The sequence below is a fragment of the Meles meles genome, chromosome 1, assembly GCF_922984935.1.
Source record: "Meles meles chromosome 1, mMelMel3.1 paternal haplotype, whole genome shotgun sequence".
In the NCBI taxonomy this organism is placed as follows: Eukaryota; Metazoa; Chordata; class Mammalia; order Carnivora; family Mustelidae; genus Meles; species Meles meles.
The window spans coordinates 157,459,390-157,477,536 of record NC_060066.1 but is presented as its reverse complement, the minus strand read 5'-3'; the positions used below and the strand labels follow the sequence as shown (position 1 = coordinate 157,477,536).

Genomic DNA, 18,147 nt, shown 5'->3' with positions numbered 1-18,147 from the left:
GGCTTCATCTTGGATCAGTTTAGAAGTTGAAGACTCTTCCATTCATAGACTTTGTGAAGCAAAAGCTCTTCTCAAGTGACACAGTGTAATTTCCAGCTAGCATCATGTGGACTTCAAGAAAACTGTCTTTCCCCATAATATTTTGTAGATTCACAATGCCTGTGTTGGATAACTATACCATCCAAAGAGAAAAGTCTCCAAAGGCAAAGGAAACAAAGTGAAAATGAACTTTTGGGTCTTCCACAGGATCAAAAGCTTCTGCACAGCAAAGGAAACATTCAAAACAAAGAGGCAACCCATGGAATGGGAGAAGATATTTGCAAATGACACTAGAGATAAAGATCTATAAAGAACTCCTCAAACTCAACACGCACAGAACAAATAATCACATCAAAAAATGGGCAGAAGGCATGAACAGACACTTCTCCAAAGAAGACATACAAATGGCCAACAGACACATGAAAAAATGTTCATCATCATTAGTCATTAGGGAGATTCAAATCAAAACCACATTGAGATATCACCTTACACCAGTTACAATGGCCAAAATTAATAAGACAGTAAATAACAAGTGTTGGAGAGGATGTGGAGAACGGGGAACCCTCTTATACTGCTGTTGGAAATGCAAGTTGGTGCAGCCACTTTGGAAAACAGTGTGGAGATTCCTCAAAAAATCAAAAAGAGAGCTACCCTATGACCCTGCGATTATACTACTGGGTATTTACCCCAAAGATAAAGATGTAGTGAAAAGGAAGGCCATCTGTACCCCAATGTCATAGCAGCAATGGCCACAGTCACCAAACTGTGGAAAAAGCAAAGATGCCCTTCAACAGATGAATGGATAAAGAAAATATGGTCCATATATACAATGGAGTATTATGCCTCCATAATGAATACCCAACTTTTGTATCAACATGGACAGGACTGGAGGAGATTATGCTGAGTGAAATAAATTAAGCAGAGAGAGTCAACTATCATATGGTTTCACTTACTTATAGAGTATCAGGAATAACACGGAGGACATTGGGAGTTGGACAGGAGAACTGATTTGGGGGAAATTGGAGGGGGAGATGAACCATGAGAGACTGTGGACTCTGAGAAACAAACTGAGGGTTTTGGAGGGGCGGGGGGTGGGGTGCTGGGTGAGCCTGGTGGTGGATATTAAGGAGAGCTCGTATTACGTGGAGCACTGGGTGTGGTGCATAAACAATGAATCTTGGAAGACTGAAAAAAAATAAAAGAAAAAATTTTTTAAATGTCATAAAAATGTGTGTTTAAATGTCCCTGAGTCTCATTTTTGTTTAAGTTTTCAGTCAAACATTGATCCCATTCATATTTCATATCCTTAAATTTGGTATCTGGTGTATGTTGTTTATATCTAAATACTTGTTTTAAAAAGCTTTATATGTTGAAGAATAGCACCCTAAATTGTTAAAGAGAAGTTGATAAAAAAAAAAACAAGGAAAAATATGTTATATGTACAGGTTTAGCTTTGGAAGAGTATGTTGCAAATGATGCAATTTATCTTACATTCTGCTGATGCTTTTACATTCATAGCAAGAGACAGGGAAATATAAGAGTTAAAACCTTGGGCTCTGGAGAAAGACAGTAAGGGATTCAGGGTTTTGCTTTGTAATTTATTAATGATTTGACTTTGGCCAAACTTTTAATCTCTCTTCATCTTAGTCTCCTCATCTGTAAGAAGAAAATTAGAGAATTTACCTCTTTGGATCACATGAGAATTAAATGAACAAATTTATATAGAGATATTAGAATGGTATCTGGTCTACCGTGAGCTCACAATAAGTGTCACTTGTAATCTTCCTGCTGTTGTCTTGCATATCTAGAGATTACAAATACACGTTTTACATCTAAAACCCAGTTCATTCATTCATTTATTCATTAGCCATTTAATCACTTATTCAATGCTTAACAAATTCATTTACTCCCCAAAGATGTATTGATTACCTATTAAATAGCAAGCACCGTGCTTGGTGATATGAGAGATAACATAACGAATCAGGTATTCTTAACAAACATAATTTGGTGGAGAGAGATGAAAAGCATATAAAAATAATTACTGTACAAAATAGAAATAGTGCAGTAAGAGCTTCAGATGAGGTCACACAAGAGTTCTGAATGTATAGATGTTTCTCCAGACTTCTAGGGCTATGCTCAAAATTACAGATAAGATTTGCATATCATGTCTTTGTTGACAAATCAAATTATGCTAGTAGTTCATAGCACTGTTACATCCAGGAACCAACTGGGAAAGGGAGATGATAAGAGTCTATTCTAAAGACACCATGCTTAGAAACCCTTTCAGCAGTGAATTATTTCCAAATGGTTGCATTAAAGTTGCCAGAGCACCACAAACACTTAAGTGACATTTGTTCCTAACTTGTTCTATTCATTAATGTTTCAGTTTCAAAAATCAGAATGTGATTTAGAAATTCAAATACCAAAAAGTTAATATGTTATTAAGTCTTAAATTTTTCTTTACTTGTCTGTTTAATTCATTTATTCTTTCAGGTTCTTGAATATTTAAATCATTTAAAATATTAATAGTATATCAAAGAAGTATCAATATTTACATTAAATTGGAATTCACACTGCTCTGTAATATTTTTAATCATTTATATTATTCATAATTACATGAAAAATCATCCTCATGGAAGAAACTTAAGCAAGTTTATTATACTATAGCTATTGCATAGCAAGCAGTGTTTTATTAAGTAATATTAAGCTAGAATAATAAGTGATGTGGTTGTTTTTAATATGTATATAAAGCAAATCCTTTTCAAATGATTATTTTCTACTAACAACTAATATATTTTAATTAATATAAGTGGTACTTAAATTGTGGTAATTCAAAGTTCATAAATCATAGTTTTTACAGCATGTTTTTAAGTAGTGGGAGTATTATATCTCCCATCCTCACTTCTGCAAGATGGAAGTGATCATGTCTGTGATGAATTACACAATATCCACATTTTTCAGAGACAGCTTTTTATCACAGGATGATAACATAAATTTATGTCAGCTTACTATAAAAATATTAACTACAAAAGATAAGGATGATTCAGATAATTCCGTGGAACTAAAAAGATAGTATATTCTGTCTAATCTTTGACTGCTTTAAGAAATACTCCACTTGAAAATTAGGAATATCTTATGGTTCTGAAAATGTGTTGTTTATTCAGCTCTTGAAACGCACTAAAAAGTAATTGTAGGAGAAAAACATCAGTTTAGGTTTCTCTCCGTTCAAGCAACCCTCGTGTTTGTTTTTCCTTTTTCATTTCTAGTCCTTAGAAATGGACTAGGAACCAAGATACATTAGAAATAGAGTATTTATTTAAGCAAAACCTTAAGTTGTATTTCAAACACAGTTTTGAGTAAAAAACATTCCCTGTATGGATAAAATACTCTGTCCATGATCATTTACTTACTCTTTCACTTTACATATGGCATGTGAAATTTTCACTATTCCAAGATGAATGTCTAAACAAAACCAACCAAAAGTAAATTCAACTGAAATTAACCTATGCTTAAGGATACTCTAATATTTTTTTAAAAACAAAACAAAACAAAAACAAACAAAAGTTCACCAAACCATCTTCAGTCAGAAGACATTTTTCAGTGGGTCCTATCATTTCGGTAATTTTCCCCTTTTCTCAGCTCCCAAACATTTTTCTAAACATATGTGGACTTCAAGAGGAATTCAACAATTCTCAAACACCCATACCATTTAGGGGCCAAGTTTTCTCTGTGTAAGGGATGTGTCACATCAGGCTGAGTTCTAAAATGAACATACACCATTCTCAGGTTTTATTTCTGCAGATTGGCAACACTGTATTACTTACGGTTGAGAGGCAGGCTCGCATTGGTTGTGCCCAGCTTGTTGGCAGCCACACAAGTATAGTTGCCGAAGTGCTCCTGTGTCACATTGGTAACAGTGAGAATGGATCTCGTGCTAAAGTTTTGAATAATGATTCCTTGTTGGCCATTGAAAAGCCTAGAAGACAAAAGAAACTCTAGGTAAATATGCTTTGTGAATACCATTTTTAGTTTTATCTTTATTGAGGTTGTCATGGCAACTCATAGACAGTCTTGTCCACACTCGTGTTAGCAAATAATGTGATCACGGTGCAATTATATTTTCCTTACGTTAGTAGATATCAGGGAGGAGAAGCTGGTTGACAACTATAGATTGTTCCTAAGGGAGGATTTGTGCTCTACAACAAACTGAATTTCGATTTCCACATGTCCTATTCATACATTGATTTGCATTTTAGAAAACTAAACACATCACAGCAATGGCATCTCATCTGTTAATGTCAAAAAAGAGTAAAGCAAATGAAATATAATGATTTTACTAAAAATGCAAACTGATCGTTTCTAAAAAAGTTGGCTAGGATATGTCTAAGCCATCTCAGATGATATCAGATGACTCCCGTGAAAGTTAACCCCACAACTGTGATAGGATGGTTCTGAGTCTAGGGTCAACACCACTTTGCTGCTGCTATGTACGACCCAGACAGATGACTTGCTTTTAAACCTAGAAGAAAAGCAGCAGCCTAGCATTGAGAAGAGCATTTCAAGTTGACTCTCATCTTGGCCACATATTAGGGACGTGGCTGGGAAAGTCTTCTAACCTTTCTGGGCCTCAGTATAAGATTCTATTTTCCCCAATTCCACCCTGACTACCCAAAAATCTCTCTCCAGGTTTACCAGCAGAGGTCTCACTCTCCAAGAGTCTGGCAGAGCATCACTGTTCTCAAGACTTGCCAAGCCCACTCTGGTTCACTCTTTTCCTGATCTGCATCCAATGGTCATCAGCTCCTTGTATCTCTGCCAGCTGGATCCTTCCCTCCTCACTCAGGTCTGATCTGTGTATTATGTTTCCTACTCTAATGCTCTTTAAATGACTCTTTTCCTTTCTCTCTCTGCATGTTTCTCTCAAAATTGTTGTGGGATTTCTAAAACCAAAGTCACATTCTTGCGTGGTCCTCTGTAGCAGTTTCTGGGCACATAGGTCTTTTCAATCCAAATAAATTGAATTGGTTTAAATTCCTCAAAAGACAGGGCCATATGGACATACTTTATTTTATATTTGAGTCATGCAAAGCACTTACTACTAAAAAAAAAAAATAGTTTGGGGTGCCTGGGTGGCTCTGTTGGTTAAATGCCTGCCTTCAGCTCTGGCTGTGATCTCCTGGTCTTGGGATTGAGCCCCAGGTCATGTTAGGCTCCCTGTTCAGTGGGGAGTCTGCTTCTCCCTCTCCCTCTGCCTCTCCCCTGCTGTGCTTTGCCTCTTGCTCTCTTTCTCTCTCTCTCACAAATAAAATCTTTTTTTTTTTAAAGATTTATTTTATTTAAGAAAGAGAGATAGAGAGAGCATGAGAGGGGAGAATGTCAGAGGGAGAAGCAGATTCCCTGTGGAGCTGGGAGCCCGATGTGGGACTTGATCCTGGGATGGGATCATGACCTGAGCTGGAGGCAGTTACTTAACCAACTGAGCTACCCAGGCGCCTCACAAATAAAATCTTAAAAAAAAAAAAAAAGGCAAAATGTTCATAGATCAACAGTACTGGGTGACATTCCCACAACACAGGGACCAGTAAGTCCCTCAAGAAAATCTCTTTCTAAATACGAATTCTGAAATTCTCTTTCTAAATATGAATTCTGAAATAATGAGGATGCCAACCAGATGATAACATCTCCCTAACGAATCCCAAAGTTTACGATGAAAAGATGTGCTGATCTCAATATGGGCTATATAAGTTCATAGCCCAAATGGCATGGTATTTTTTCCTCCTTAATACGTTCAAGTTTTAGTACTAAATATTTCTTTAATCATGAAGATGCTAATAAATGGCATTCTCCTGAGAGTTTAGGTTGAACTCCTTTGCATTACATTATGTGACTTGCATCTGAATTTAGATAAAATATACTCTAGTTACATGCAGATTAAAATAAGCAGCCATGCTTGATTACCCTGGGAATTACTTATCTTTCATGTAATAGCTGAATTTGACTTATCCAAAACTCAAACTTTAATCAGATTAATAAAGCTCTGAGTTAAATAAACATTGAAAACCCTTAACTTGAGCAATAAACGTAATGATCTGCAACTCTGACACAAGAAAATAGGGCATAAAATATCAAGGATATGGCAGTTTTTAACTCTCCTGTCTTATATTGCAAATCTATCAACATTTATGCCAAAAATACCGTCATGATTATTGCATACTTTCCCGCATCGCATTAATAACTTTATTTTTAACCAATTACTATATGCTATGTATAAAAATTTACAGCTTCATTGTCCAGAGAGTTTTGGCATTATGGCCCAAATCTATCTGCCCATGTCTATGCTATGGACACATTCTCCAAAGGACTCAGCAACTCCCCGGACTACTAAATCCTCATTGTGGCCCACTTACCAAAACTAAGATTCATTTTGCCGCTAAAGAACTAAGAGGAATTAGTCAGGGTCTTCATTTGGCTAGACCCTGGGAAGAAAATCTCAAGGGAGTTGAGTCAGTAACTTGATGGGATTGTTTGCTTATGTTCCTTCAGGCTGTCTTTCTAGTTGACTTCTAATTCTCTGCCTTTCAGTGTGTCGGAGGGCAAAGCCCCAGATGTTGCAAAATCATATAGCATGTCCACACTCTGTATGTGTAAACCCATTCTTGGTCTCTGGCCAGCGCTGCTGTGTGCATCCTCACCGGAGGGGCACGTCATTAGCAATGCCTGCTGCTTTCCTCAGCCTGGCCGGTGATGATGGCCAAAAATAGGAAAAGTTACCTTCCCTTGGGAGATGTACTTCCCTCTAGAGGAAACTACCTTTCTGAGATTACTGGAGAATCTCAGATTCTTCTTTGGAGAAGTCCAAAATGTACTTTCTTCTAGAGTTCAGAGTTTTAGAAATGCCAACTCCTCAAATACCCTCTAAGAACATATTTTTATCCAGTAGATGGCTGAAATAGACTATCCAAAGTTGATCTTGAGGGAGAATGACTTCTGAGATGGTATATATCTCAGGAGGTGTACTTCTATGATTTTCCTGTAGGAATCCTGAGAGCACATGGAGTGAGGGTTTTTCTCAGCCATTCAAATCAATTCTGAAACTTGCCATTGCTACAAAGATGAGTCCTATGCTTAGGTGATTAGGGATTTGGCTGGGTAACACATGTCTTTGAAAATCTTTGGAAGCCCTCAGAAGGTCAAAGCTGAAAAGAAGAATCAATCAAACAGGTGTTTACAGCTAAGTTTATGTCAGTCACAATGGGGACCCTGTTAAGATGAATATTTCTACCTTTAGTTACCAGATATAGACATTTGAACCACACTTATAAGTCCCATCATGTCTGTTTTTAATGTAATTTCAATATTTGACTAAAAACAAATAAAAAAGTGCTCTTTAACTGATATTTTTCTTTGTCAAACAGCTTTATTCCAAAATGGTTGGATATAGTTATATTTTCTATAAAAAGAATAATTTTTATAAACTTTTATCATATTTGACAGATTAAATTGTTATTCTGTGTTAAAGAAAATTCTTGATAGCTTTCAAACATGCCTATTAACAGAAGGACCCTTGTCCCACTGAATTTCTCATATCTATCCCAGACTTGTTTGAAACCAGACTTCCTTAAATCAGTGATGTGAAATTTTAAAGTGACAACTCAAGCAATAGTTCACAGTATACCTTGCAATAAAACCAGAGAACTAAATCCAGAATACTGCCTTATTTGGAGTTCTCTCCTTTTCCTAAATACTTAAGTTTTTCAAGTTCTAAGAAAATCATTCTTGTATTGACTTAGATTACAGAATAAGAGACATTTTCATATAGTCTTTTTCCCCAAAGAGAGGAAAACAATTCTATTGGGTTAGTGGTTAAATACAGTATTCCTTCCTCAGAAGTAGATCAGCAGCATTTGGAGCTTGTTTAGAAATTTCTGAGCATTTTTATTTTTTGCATTTTTACCTTTCAGTGGATACTATGGCTATAAGATCCTTCTGTTACTGTGGAGCTTGCTGTACTATACCCTCTACCACCTATGGTTTTTTGTTCCATACCTCTTGGATCAGAATGTTTGTGTCCTCCCCAAATTCATATGTTGAAAACTTAAGCCCCAAAGATGATGGCATTAGTGGGTGGGACCTCTAGAAGATGTTTAAAAATCATGAAAATGAAACCATGATGAATGGGATTAGTGCTTTACAAGAGGCTCCAGAGACCTCCCATAGCCTCTTCTGGTGTGTAAAGATGCAGTAAGATGTCTGTGACCTAAAAGAGGACCCTCTTCAGACCATGCTTGCACCCTGATCTTGGACTTATAGCTTCCAGAAGTATGAGATAACTCTGTGGTTTATAAGCCACCTAATCCACGATATTTTGTTATAGCAGCCTGGATGGACAAAGACACATCCTGAGGACCATTGGCCTCACTCTTCTTCCTTCTGCCTTTCATTAATGCTTCATAAATCTGTGAACTGCAGGCTATCTGTCTCATCAGCAGATGATGAGGCAACTCATAAATAACACAGCCTGACCAAATAACTAGTTCTGAATTAGAAGAGGCCCTTATATTCTCAAGTGTCAGTCAGAAAGGAGTACCACATAGAAAGCATAATAACTAAGGATATTTATATATTGGACTCATGAAATGTTCATGAAATTTACAATCATAGCCTCTCTTGGGTAGTAACTAGGATGGACAGAAGAGTCCACTGAAATATCCAACAGCAAAACTGACCACGAAGCCATTGGCACTGATTGTCAAGATTGCAAAGTTAAATGGAACAGCCCTATCAGGCCTCATTCATTTTATATATAAATTGAGCCTCATGACACATTTTGGGACTACCATTTACTATCTGCCTTTTCAGGTCAGGAGTAACAATAAATATTCTGGAAAAACAAATTTCAGGTGCAAATAGTCACTGAAATACTTCATTGTGAATACAAGAAATATACATAAGTGTATCAGACGACAACATTTAAAATATTAAAGCAAATTGAAACAGGAGTGGGAGATGTTCTCAAATGATAATAGATCTTTTATCAGACTAGAATACAAGGAAATATGATAATAATATATCATGTTATAAGAAAATATGACAATAATGTGTTATGTTATATAACTGGATAAGATCATGATCTTATTAATTGATCTTTGGGTGGTAGTATAGCAGACATGGAAGACAGTAGGGGACAGAAGGTAGCTCTTGAGTCATAAGAATTATATGCACAAAGAAAAGGAACATTACTTCCAACAATGGATTGCAGCCTTTTGACTTCTAAGAGGTGGTATGAATTAAGGATACAACTCAAGAAATAGAGCTTCAGAAAAAGTCATGGTGGATGGTAAAAATGTCACAGGTGATAGGTCTTAATGGAAATGAAGTTTTATTTGGTCATCAAACGATGATTAAATACCTCCCATGCTGAAGGCACTGAGTTAAGAACCAAAGGGCGGGGGGGAGACAAATAGTACATAGTTCTATCTAAGGACCTTGGCTACACTTAAAAATGTGAAAATGAAAAAAATTAAATTAAAAAATTTAAAAACAAAACAAAAATGTGATGATGACACTGAGATGGCATATTGGTCCTTGCACAACACATCTCAATGCCTCTCTCAATGACAGAATTCTAGCTCTGAATCACGGCCATATTTCGATTCTTTTTAATGTAAGCAGGAATGCCTTATGTATGTGGAAAATGTTAGCTGTTCTCAACATATTTATTATTGAAGTAATCTAACATGAAAGAATTCCAATGTTGTACAAAAAAATTTTGGTGTGAAGAGTATGGGAAACTGACATTCAGAAAACATTTTAGCATTTTCAAATATGTGTCAACTAAACTTCATAGCAGCCCTAGGAGGTAAGCCTTACCAGTCCCATTTTACAGATGAAAAGAAAAAAGAAGTTTAGAAAGATTAAGTTAATTTATCTTCTATCATCTGGTAACATTCAAACCCAGATCTTCTGACTCTTGGTATTGTCCCAAAGTAGCAACTGGTATTCAAATCATTAAGTAGAAACCAGGATATTATGTTTGAGTTTGGAAAGACATGACAGAAATCATGAGTGATTTAAGAAAATTGAGTCAAGACAGGGACTAGAACAAGGGGAGCTAAATCACCAAGTAATATGTGGTATCTGTACTAGGAAAGCCAGATTCAACCCATGGGGTGAATCTAATAGGACAGAAAATTTAAAAAAAAAAAAAAAAAGTAGGGTTAGTTCAGCTAGCTATTTGCAGATTCCCTGGACCAGAGTTTTCTTAACTACCTGTGTGAAGCTTAGTTATGACCATTAGTCTCTTATAGCAGTTACCTTTTGCTCCCAGTGGAGTCACCCTTTCAGGCTACTTACATTCCCAAGATGAGAGGCATGAAATTGTCCAAGACTCTTTCTTTCTCAAACTACCTGCCACACAACAAATACTTTCAGCATTGATTATTGTTCTTCTTCTCCTAGGTTCAATAAATATTTGGGTTGTAGTAAATCTCTCTCCATAGTGTATATATGCAATACAGTCAAGGGTGACAGAAAACAAAACAAAACAAAACATAACCTAGATGAGTGGCAAGAATGCAATAATTTTAAGTAAGTTCAAAATTGTCTCTGAAGTTCAAGTCCTAGTGATGTTATGGAGTTACTGTGTCCTTTTTGAGTTGGTCAAATCACCAGCAAATTAAAAACTTCTCTTTAGCACACCATTTCAGGTGCAAATTTTCATATATTTGCATGACTTTTGATTACCATCCATATTCCCCATTAGCATGTAGCTCCATTAGGGCAAGCTTCCTAATTTTTGTTATACATTGTATTCTGAGCATGGAGCACAATGTTGGGTACTTAATAGGTGTATGATAAGTAGTTATGGTATGCTCGATTGCATGAATTATATTTTTACATTTTTGTCTTGCTTAGTTTTTTCATCTGGGAAAAGGAAAAAATGAAGTCAATCTCAAAGTGTTGACATAAGAATGGTTTTTAAATATATATAATGTAATATCTACATACACACACGTACACACACACATCAAATGCAGTAGGCACTAGAAATATGATAGGTGTTATTATTGTTCAATGATAGGGTCTGTTTCTTAGACAGAACAGATACATTTCCTCTCAGATGGCAGCAAAATATTAAATATTGAAAATACAGGAAATTATTTTTAAAGGAAAGATCTACGACAGTGACTGAAAAGATCACAGCATCATGATTTCAAGATGTGCCAAACTCAGTCTCAATTATATGTGTATTATCAACCTCATCTAGGTTTTTCACAGATGTGCAGGGTAGAGAAAAAAAAAAAAACAAGTAAAAAGAAGGAGGAATAAGAACTGCTAGATACCAGAGAGAAATGAAAATTGATGTGAACATGCTGCTATAGCAACCCATTGGTTTACTGTGCTGCTTGGTACTTAAGGCTTGAATACAATATGGTATCATTTATTCCTAGGAACAGACCAAAGAATATCATGCATCAATGTCTCAGCCCCAAGGGGTATCTATCTTTAGTTGCACATTTGAATAAATTAATGTATTATAATATATTAGGACATTTTAATGATTTTAGACTTTATTAGGTTATTTAAAATGTATGTCTTGTTTACTTTGTCAATTTTAATGAAATTAATAATTTTAGATTAGAGACCTTTGGGCTGCCTTACTTGTGACAATTTGGTTCACATGGGGAAGATACTGCCTTTAACTTTACATCAAGTAAACAAAGGCTATTAGTGCAGGTGTCAATCCTCCTCTGACTGCAGTGAGTCTCGTATCCCTGACAACCTGGCCTATGACTGGATTTTTTCCCCTCTGCTTGAACGGCTTTTCTAATATCAATGTGCCCATGATTTTAATGTCAAATTTCATCCCACAATAAACCAACACAACTATTTTGCAGAGATCATATTCACAAAAAAGAAATCCTGAAAAGTCAGAACTGAGCAACAGAAACCAGCCTCTTTTCTGCAATCACATACTGGGTTTATCACATCCTGCAATCTAAGGTGACAGATGAATTTTGTATTAATATTCTCTTCTTGATGTGACAATGTATGAACATGAGAATGGCTCTGTTTCTTCAGGATTAAAAGGCCACAACTCACTCTTGCAACACAGTGTATTTCAAACACCACATTAGATGCCAGGAACACAATGGCGAACAGGGCAAAACCCTCACTCTCAGGGAGATTATAGATTAGGAGAGAGACCAGTAAACAAGCTGAGTATATCTAAAAAGTGCTCTGATAGAGGTAAGAACAATGGGAGTACATCGGGAGAGATGCCCTTCCAAGTAAAAAGGGGTCTGGGTAGTTTTCTGAGAGAAGGTCACATGTGAATTGAGACTAAAGGACTAGTGGAAGGCAGCCAGCCAAAGGTAGCAGGATGGTTGTGTGTGTGTGGAAGGGGCTTATAAGCAAAATGGCCAACATATGAAAAGGCCTTAAAGATAGAGATCAGGGGCGCCTGGGTGGCTCAGTGGATTAAGCCGCTGCCTTCGGCTCAGGTCATGGTCTCAGGGTCCTGGGATCGAGCCCCGCGTCGGGCTCTCTGCTCCACGGGGAGCCTGCTTCCTCCTCTCTCTCTGCCCGCCTCTCTGCCTACTTGTGATCTCTCTCTCTGTCAAATAAATAAATAAAATCTTAAAAAAAAAAAAGATAGAGATCATGCCACAGTAAACTGAATATTTTAGGACAGTTACAACCCTATTGTGAGGTGGTAGGATGGCAAGATAACCAGAGAGGTAAACAGAGGCAGGAACATGAAGGCCTCCCATGCCACACTGTGATGTTAGGACATTCATATAGGAACGTTCAAGAATGCTTGAAAGGATTTAACTAGAAAGTGATAAAATCAGATATTTATTTTGGAAATACTTCTATGAATTTTAAGAATACAACCAAAACCTAGCTGTCTGTTGGTGGACTGTGTCTGTAATACCAATACCTCGATTTCAGTATGTTCTAAACCAAACTTGGTACAGTCTCTCCCAAATCTCTTTTCCTTGGTTCCCAGCTTCAGTTAATGACTTCACCATTCACCTTACTACTGAGCTAGAAAACATAAAAAATTATGTTCAAGTGGTCCTTTCCTTGTATCTAATCAATCACTGAAATATATAAATACTAACTTTTCCCTCTCTTGCTTTTTAAAAAAAGACTCATTCGTTCACTTGAGAGATGGAGAGAGAGTGCACAAGTGGGAAGGGCAGAGGGAGAGGGAGAGAGAATCTGAAGTAGACTGAGCACTGAGCGTTAGAGCCTGACACATAGCTGGATCTCCCGACCCTGAGATCAGGATCTGAGCTGAAACCAAGAGTCGGATGCTTAATCGACTATACCACTCAAGTGCCCCTCCTCTCTTGCTTTTTAATTGCACAACTTATACCCTAGTTTAAACCATATTTTGTTATCTTTCCCATCCTAAATGGTCTGAGAAACATTTTATGAAGACAAGAAATGGATATTTCTACTACCCTTGAAAAGTCCTTTAGTGGCTTCCCACATCCTATAGAATCAAGTCTAAATGTATTATTCTGACATTTAAAATGCTCCAAGTCTTGTCCTAACATGCATTTCTAACCCTACCTCCTATTACACCTGATTTCACATCCTGTACCTCAAGACATAAAAAGAAACCCTCTCACATAATGCTTACATGACTTGACTATGTTCTTTCCTTGCTTATGATTTTTCTTGACTCTTGCAATGTTTGGAAATACTGTTCATTGATATCAAGCATAAAAGCTACCTTTTCCCTGAAGGGCTTGTTAATGCTCTTATTTGAGTTGAATGGACCCCTGCTGTGCACTTTCAAGGACTTGACTTAGGGCTCCCTTAGGGTCTTCTTACATGGTCCTTATTTCATTTTGGTAATTTTTATGACAAACTATAAGCTCTAAGTCAGGAAATGGAAACAGGACTAGCCTACTTTTAATTTTGTTTGAATGTCTCAGAGTTTTAAATATAATAGTTTGCACGTATCTCTTACATGGACATGTGTTTTCCACTTCCCAGTAGTTGAAATACTCTCACTTATTTCATATGCTTATCCTTTAACACTTCCCTAGCCTGGGATGATAAAGTCATCACAGGGATAATAAAACTGTATGGACAAGACTTAGGTTATTAAAATAAAGTGAAATATCAAATTGTAGATAGTGAAATTACATAAGAAACAGAAGTTTCTTCAGTAAAGCAACTTAATTTGTTTTCAATCTTTACCAATTATGTCCAGTTAAATGCCCAATGTATATTTGTTGAATGAACACGTAAATTCTCAGGTCAGCAAGGAAAATTATTTTTAACATGGATGGTAATGTGTTATTTCTAGTACCCTTCTAAATCAAAATATGTAACTGCTTAGTCTTATAAGAATGGCCTTGCAGAGCCACCTGGGTGGCTCAGTTGTTAAGCATCTGCCTTCCACGCAAGCCATGATCCCAGGGTCCTGGGATTGAGCCCCACATCAGGCTCCCTGCTCAGTGGGAAGTCTGCTTCTCCTTCTCCCACTCCCCCTGCTTGCGTTCCTGCTCTCATTGTCTGTCAAATAAATAAAATCTTAAAAAAAAATGGCCTTGCAAATGAGAAGATAAAAGAGAGAGGAAAAAGGGGATAGAGATAGAGGGAAAGAGAGGGAGAACGAGAATGAGTTAATTTATTTCTAGTCTCTTCTGAATAATCAAAGTTGCATAAAATCTAGAAGAGGGATATTTTGACACAAGACTCAGGATATTAGCGGTTGGTTTTGTTTTTGTTTTGAAAAAATCACTTTGTTAAGGTATAATATATTCAATTCAATGGGTCTGGGATAAGTACACACCTATGAAACCACAACTACCACGTCCAGAAATATATCCATCACCTATCTTGACATTAGATTTTACTTCCCTTTCTGTACTTCCATTCAACAAGTCATTTTACTTCTATAAGATAGTTTGTTTGTTTGTTTGTTTGTTTTTCCTCAGGTATAATCTAGTTATATTTGTATGGGGCGCTTGGGTGGCTCAGTCAGTTAAGCATCTGACTCTTAATTTCATCTCAGGTCATGATATCAGGGTGATGATACTGAACCCCATGTTGGGCTCTGCACTGAGCACGGGGCCCCTTATGATTCTCTCTCTCTCCCTCAGCCCCTCCATCTCTCATTCATTCATGTGCTCTCTCTTTCCCTCTCTCACTCTATAACAAAATTAAATTAAAAAAATCTAGTTAGAATTGTGTGAGGAATGGCTAAGATAGTATACAGTGAGTTATATGTGTTATAAAATTATAAAGTCAGCAGGTAGGGTAAAATTTGCATGTCATTAAAATTGCCCTTAAAATTCCTTATTTTAAAGTAACATACTTTATAAGAGCCCCTAAAAATGGAGGGCAAGTACTCCAAACTGGGTACCAAGTGATCTGTGGGAGTGTGAAAAGAAAATAATAAAATGCCCATTTGTGCTATAATTGTATCTCATCTTTTAAAATTTATCTGTTACAGGTCATTTAATGCTTGCAAAATATCAGTTCAAAAGTGCATATGTAGAGTTTACAAACAAGTATTCATACACTGATAGTTTTTCCTAAGTTTTAAATTTTACTCAGAAATATATATTTCAAAAATGTTGTGGACCAACATTTCAAAAATGTTGTGGGCTTTACATCAATGATCTACCTACCGAGTAGGTACCATTACAAGAGGATGATGCCATCCTCACAAAATGATACAAAGCCCATGTTTTTGCAATACCTATTTGAACATTAATCCATTAAAATTTATTTTATGTTTTTGGTCTTACTCCTAAATAAATATACTCTTCTCAAGCCATAACTTAACTTCATTTCATGTCATCAAAGATAATACTTGTTTAATAGTACTTTTCATATTCTGAAAGTTCCCTTCACTGGATATAAGGAGTCTATTTCTTTCTATTATCAAGAAAAAAAAAAGTTTAAATGTTTGGCTTTCTATATAATTAAACCCCAAATTCTGATTTTCCCAATACTAAAATGCAAATGGAGCAAAATTAAGTCTGTGAGCACTGTACCTACCAGGTATGCTAAAAGAGCCTATGTGTTAAAAAAAATAACCATTTTATACCAAAGGGTAATATTTTAATAACAAGTATAAAACTTTAGTCATTCTCATGGTGCTTATCTAAACAGTGTAATAAACTAAAGGTCAAAATGACTAATATTTCTAATGTAAAAAAAAAAGTTTGTTTGTTTTTTTTTAATTGTCATCCATGTCATCCATGAGGGGGATAGTGTAGAAGCTTATCTTTGAAGATAGTATCTGATGATTCTTAACTCTTGATATTCATGTTCCCATTTTCCCCTTCCACTTTGAATAGGGACACCCTGTATAAGCAGTAAGATATTACAGGAATGACAGAGCATAATTCTGGGACTAGGTCATAAATAGTTTCTACCTTGTTCTCTCTTGAATTACTAGGTCTGGGAAAAGTCAAGAAGACAATTAAGCAGTCCCATGAAGAGAAAATTAAGTGAGGCCTTCTGCCTATAACAAGAACTAACTTGCCAGAAATCTGAGTGAGTTACCTTAGAAGCAGAACCTTTAGTCCTAGTCAAGCCTTTAGATGACCAGCACCAAACAACACTTGATTGCAACCTGATGAGACACCTTGAGCCATAACTATCCAGCTAAGCTACTCCCATCCTGACCCACAGAAACTGTGATAGTAAATGCTTACTGGTTTCAGCTGCTAAGTTTCAAGCTAATATGTTATTTAGCAGTAGATAACTAAGAATGGCAGTGTATGCAAGAGAAAGAATGTGGACTGAGAGGTTAACAATAAAATGTGTCTTGATGGCATCTTTGAAGTTGAGAGCTCTTGGAAAAGGTAAGACTCTTGTGTCTCAGTTCTGCCATCGATAAATTGAGGACAATAAATTGTGTTTCACAGAAGTGAAACAGGAAGAGAGATAAAAGAATTTAAAGAACCTGGAAAGTGATTTGTCTTCAGTAAGCATTTCTTTCTTTTCTTTTCAACTGTGCTTTATTTTTCAGGTTTTTTAAAAAGGTTTTTAGATTATTCTCAGCACCCAGATATGGATTTTATAGGATGTAGAAGAACTATAGGCAGAGATGAGACTAAGGATGTTTAGATACTGCCACTTTTTTAATTTATGTTTATTTGTTCATATTTATTTGAATGAAGATCCAGCTTTGAAGATCTGAAGTTAAAAGAGATGAGTTTTTATAAACATTCTATTAAGCAGAAGTGAAGAGAGTAAGTAATTTTTGAATATATTTGTACGCTCAAAGTGAAAAATATCTCTAGGAAATAAAACTTCTCCAGACCTTGTAAAAACTCTGCTACACTTTGACAGGGTCTCTGACAGCTTCATGTTTCTGTTAGTGACCTTGAGGTCAAGAAAACAGCTCAGAAACGTGCTGTATCTGTTTCTTCTCTGTGTGTCTACCTTGATTCCATTATTTCTGTGTCTTTGACTAAGTAAATTCAGAAAGCGTAAGTGAGTGTTTGTATGTGCAGACTTTTATTTTGCTAATTCATAAGTGACCTGCAATACCCTTACCCTTGCCATTTAACACTGACATTTCAAATTATTTTTGATAGTCTTTGAAGTGCCATGACCTACACTAGGTGCATGGATTCTGCATGAAGATTTGTAAGACTTCTGGAGTTCAAATCCCAGCCCTCCACGAACTGTATGAACCTGTGCAAGTTACTTAAAAACACTCTGTGCTTTGTTTTCCCCCAAGCAAAAGGTGACAGTAATAATCTACCTAATAGTTTGTTGTGGAAATTAAATAAAATGGGTTAATGTCTGTTAACAATTTAGAACACTGCCTTTCAGGGTGCCTCGGTTAAAGCCTCTGCCTTCGGCTTAGGTCACGATCCCAGAGTCCTGGGATAGAGCCCCGCATTGGGCTCTCTGCTCACCAGGGAGCCTGCTTCCCCATCTCTCTCTCTGTCTGCCTCTCTGTCTACTTTTGATCTGTCTGTCAAATAAATAAATAAAAATCTTAAAATAAAACAAAAAAAAAACAGTCCTTAAAAAAAAAAGAGAGAGAGAGAGAGAGAGAGAACACTGCCTGTCAAACAGCAGATGCTTTTTACATAGATAGTTTTTCATTTTAAT

The 18,147-nt window shown here is 36.3% G+C and overlaps 1 protein-coding gene across 1 annotated transcript in view; it reads right to left on the bottom strand.

The window, feature by feature from the left end:
* NEGR1 (neuronal growth regulator 1) overlaps nucleotides 1-18,147 on the bottom strand; it is an 888,884-nt gene that overhangs the window by 181,042 nt on the left and 689,695 nt on the right. Inside the window, exon 6 of the mRNA XM_045978404.1 lies at nucleotides 3,864-4,015. Coding sequence (XP_045834360.1) covers nucleotides 3,864-4,015 — 152 coding nt within the window. The remainder of the gene's footprint in view (nucleotides 1-3,863; nucleotides 4,016-18,147) is intronic.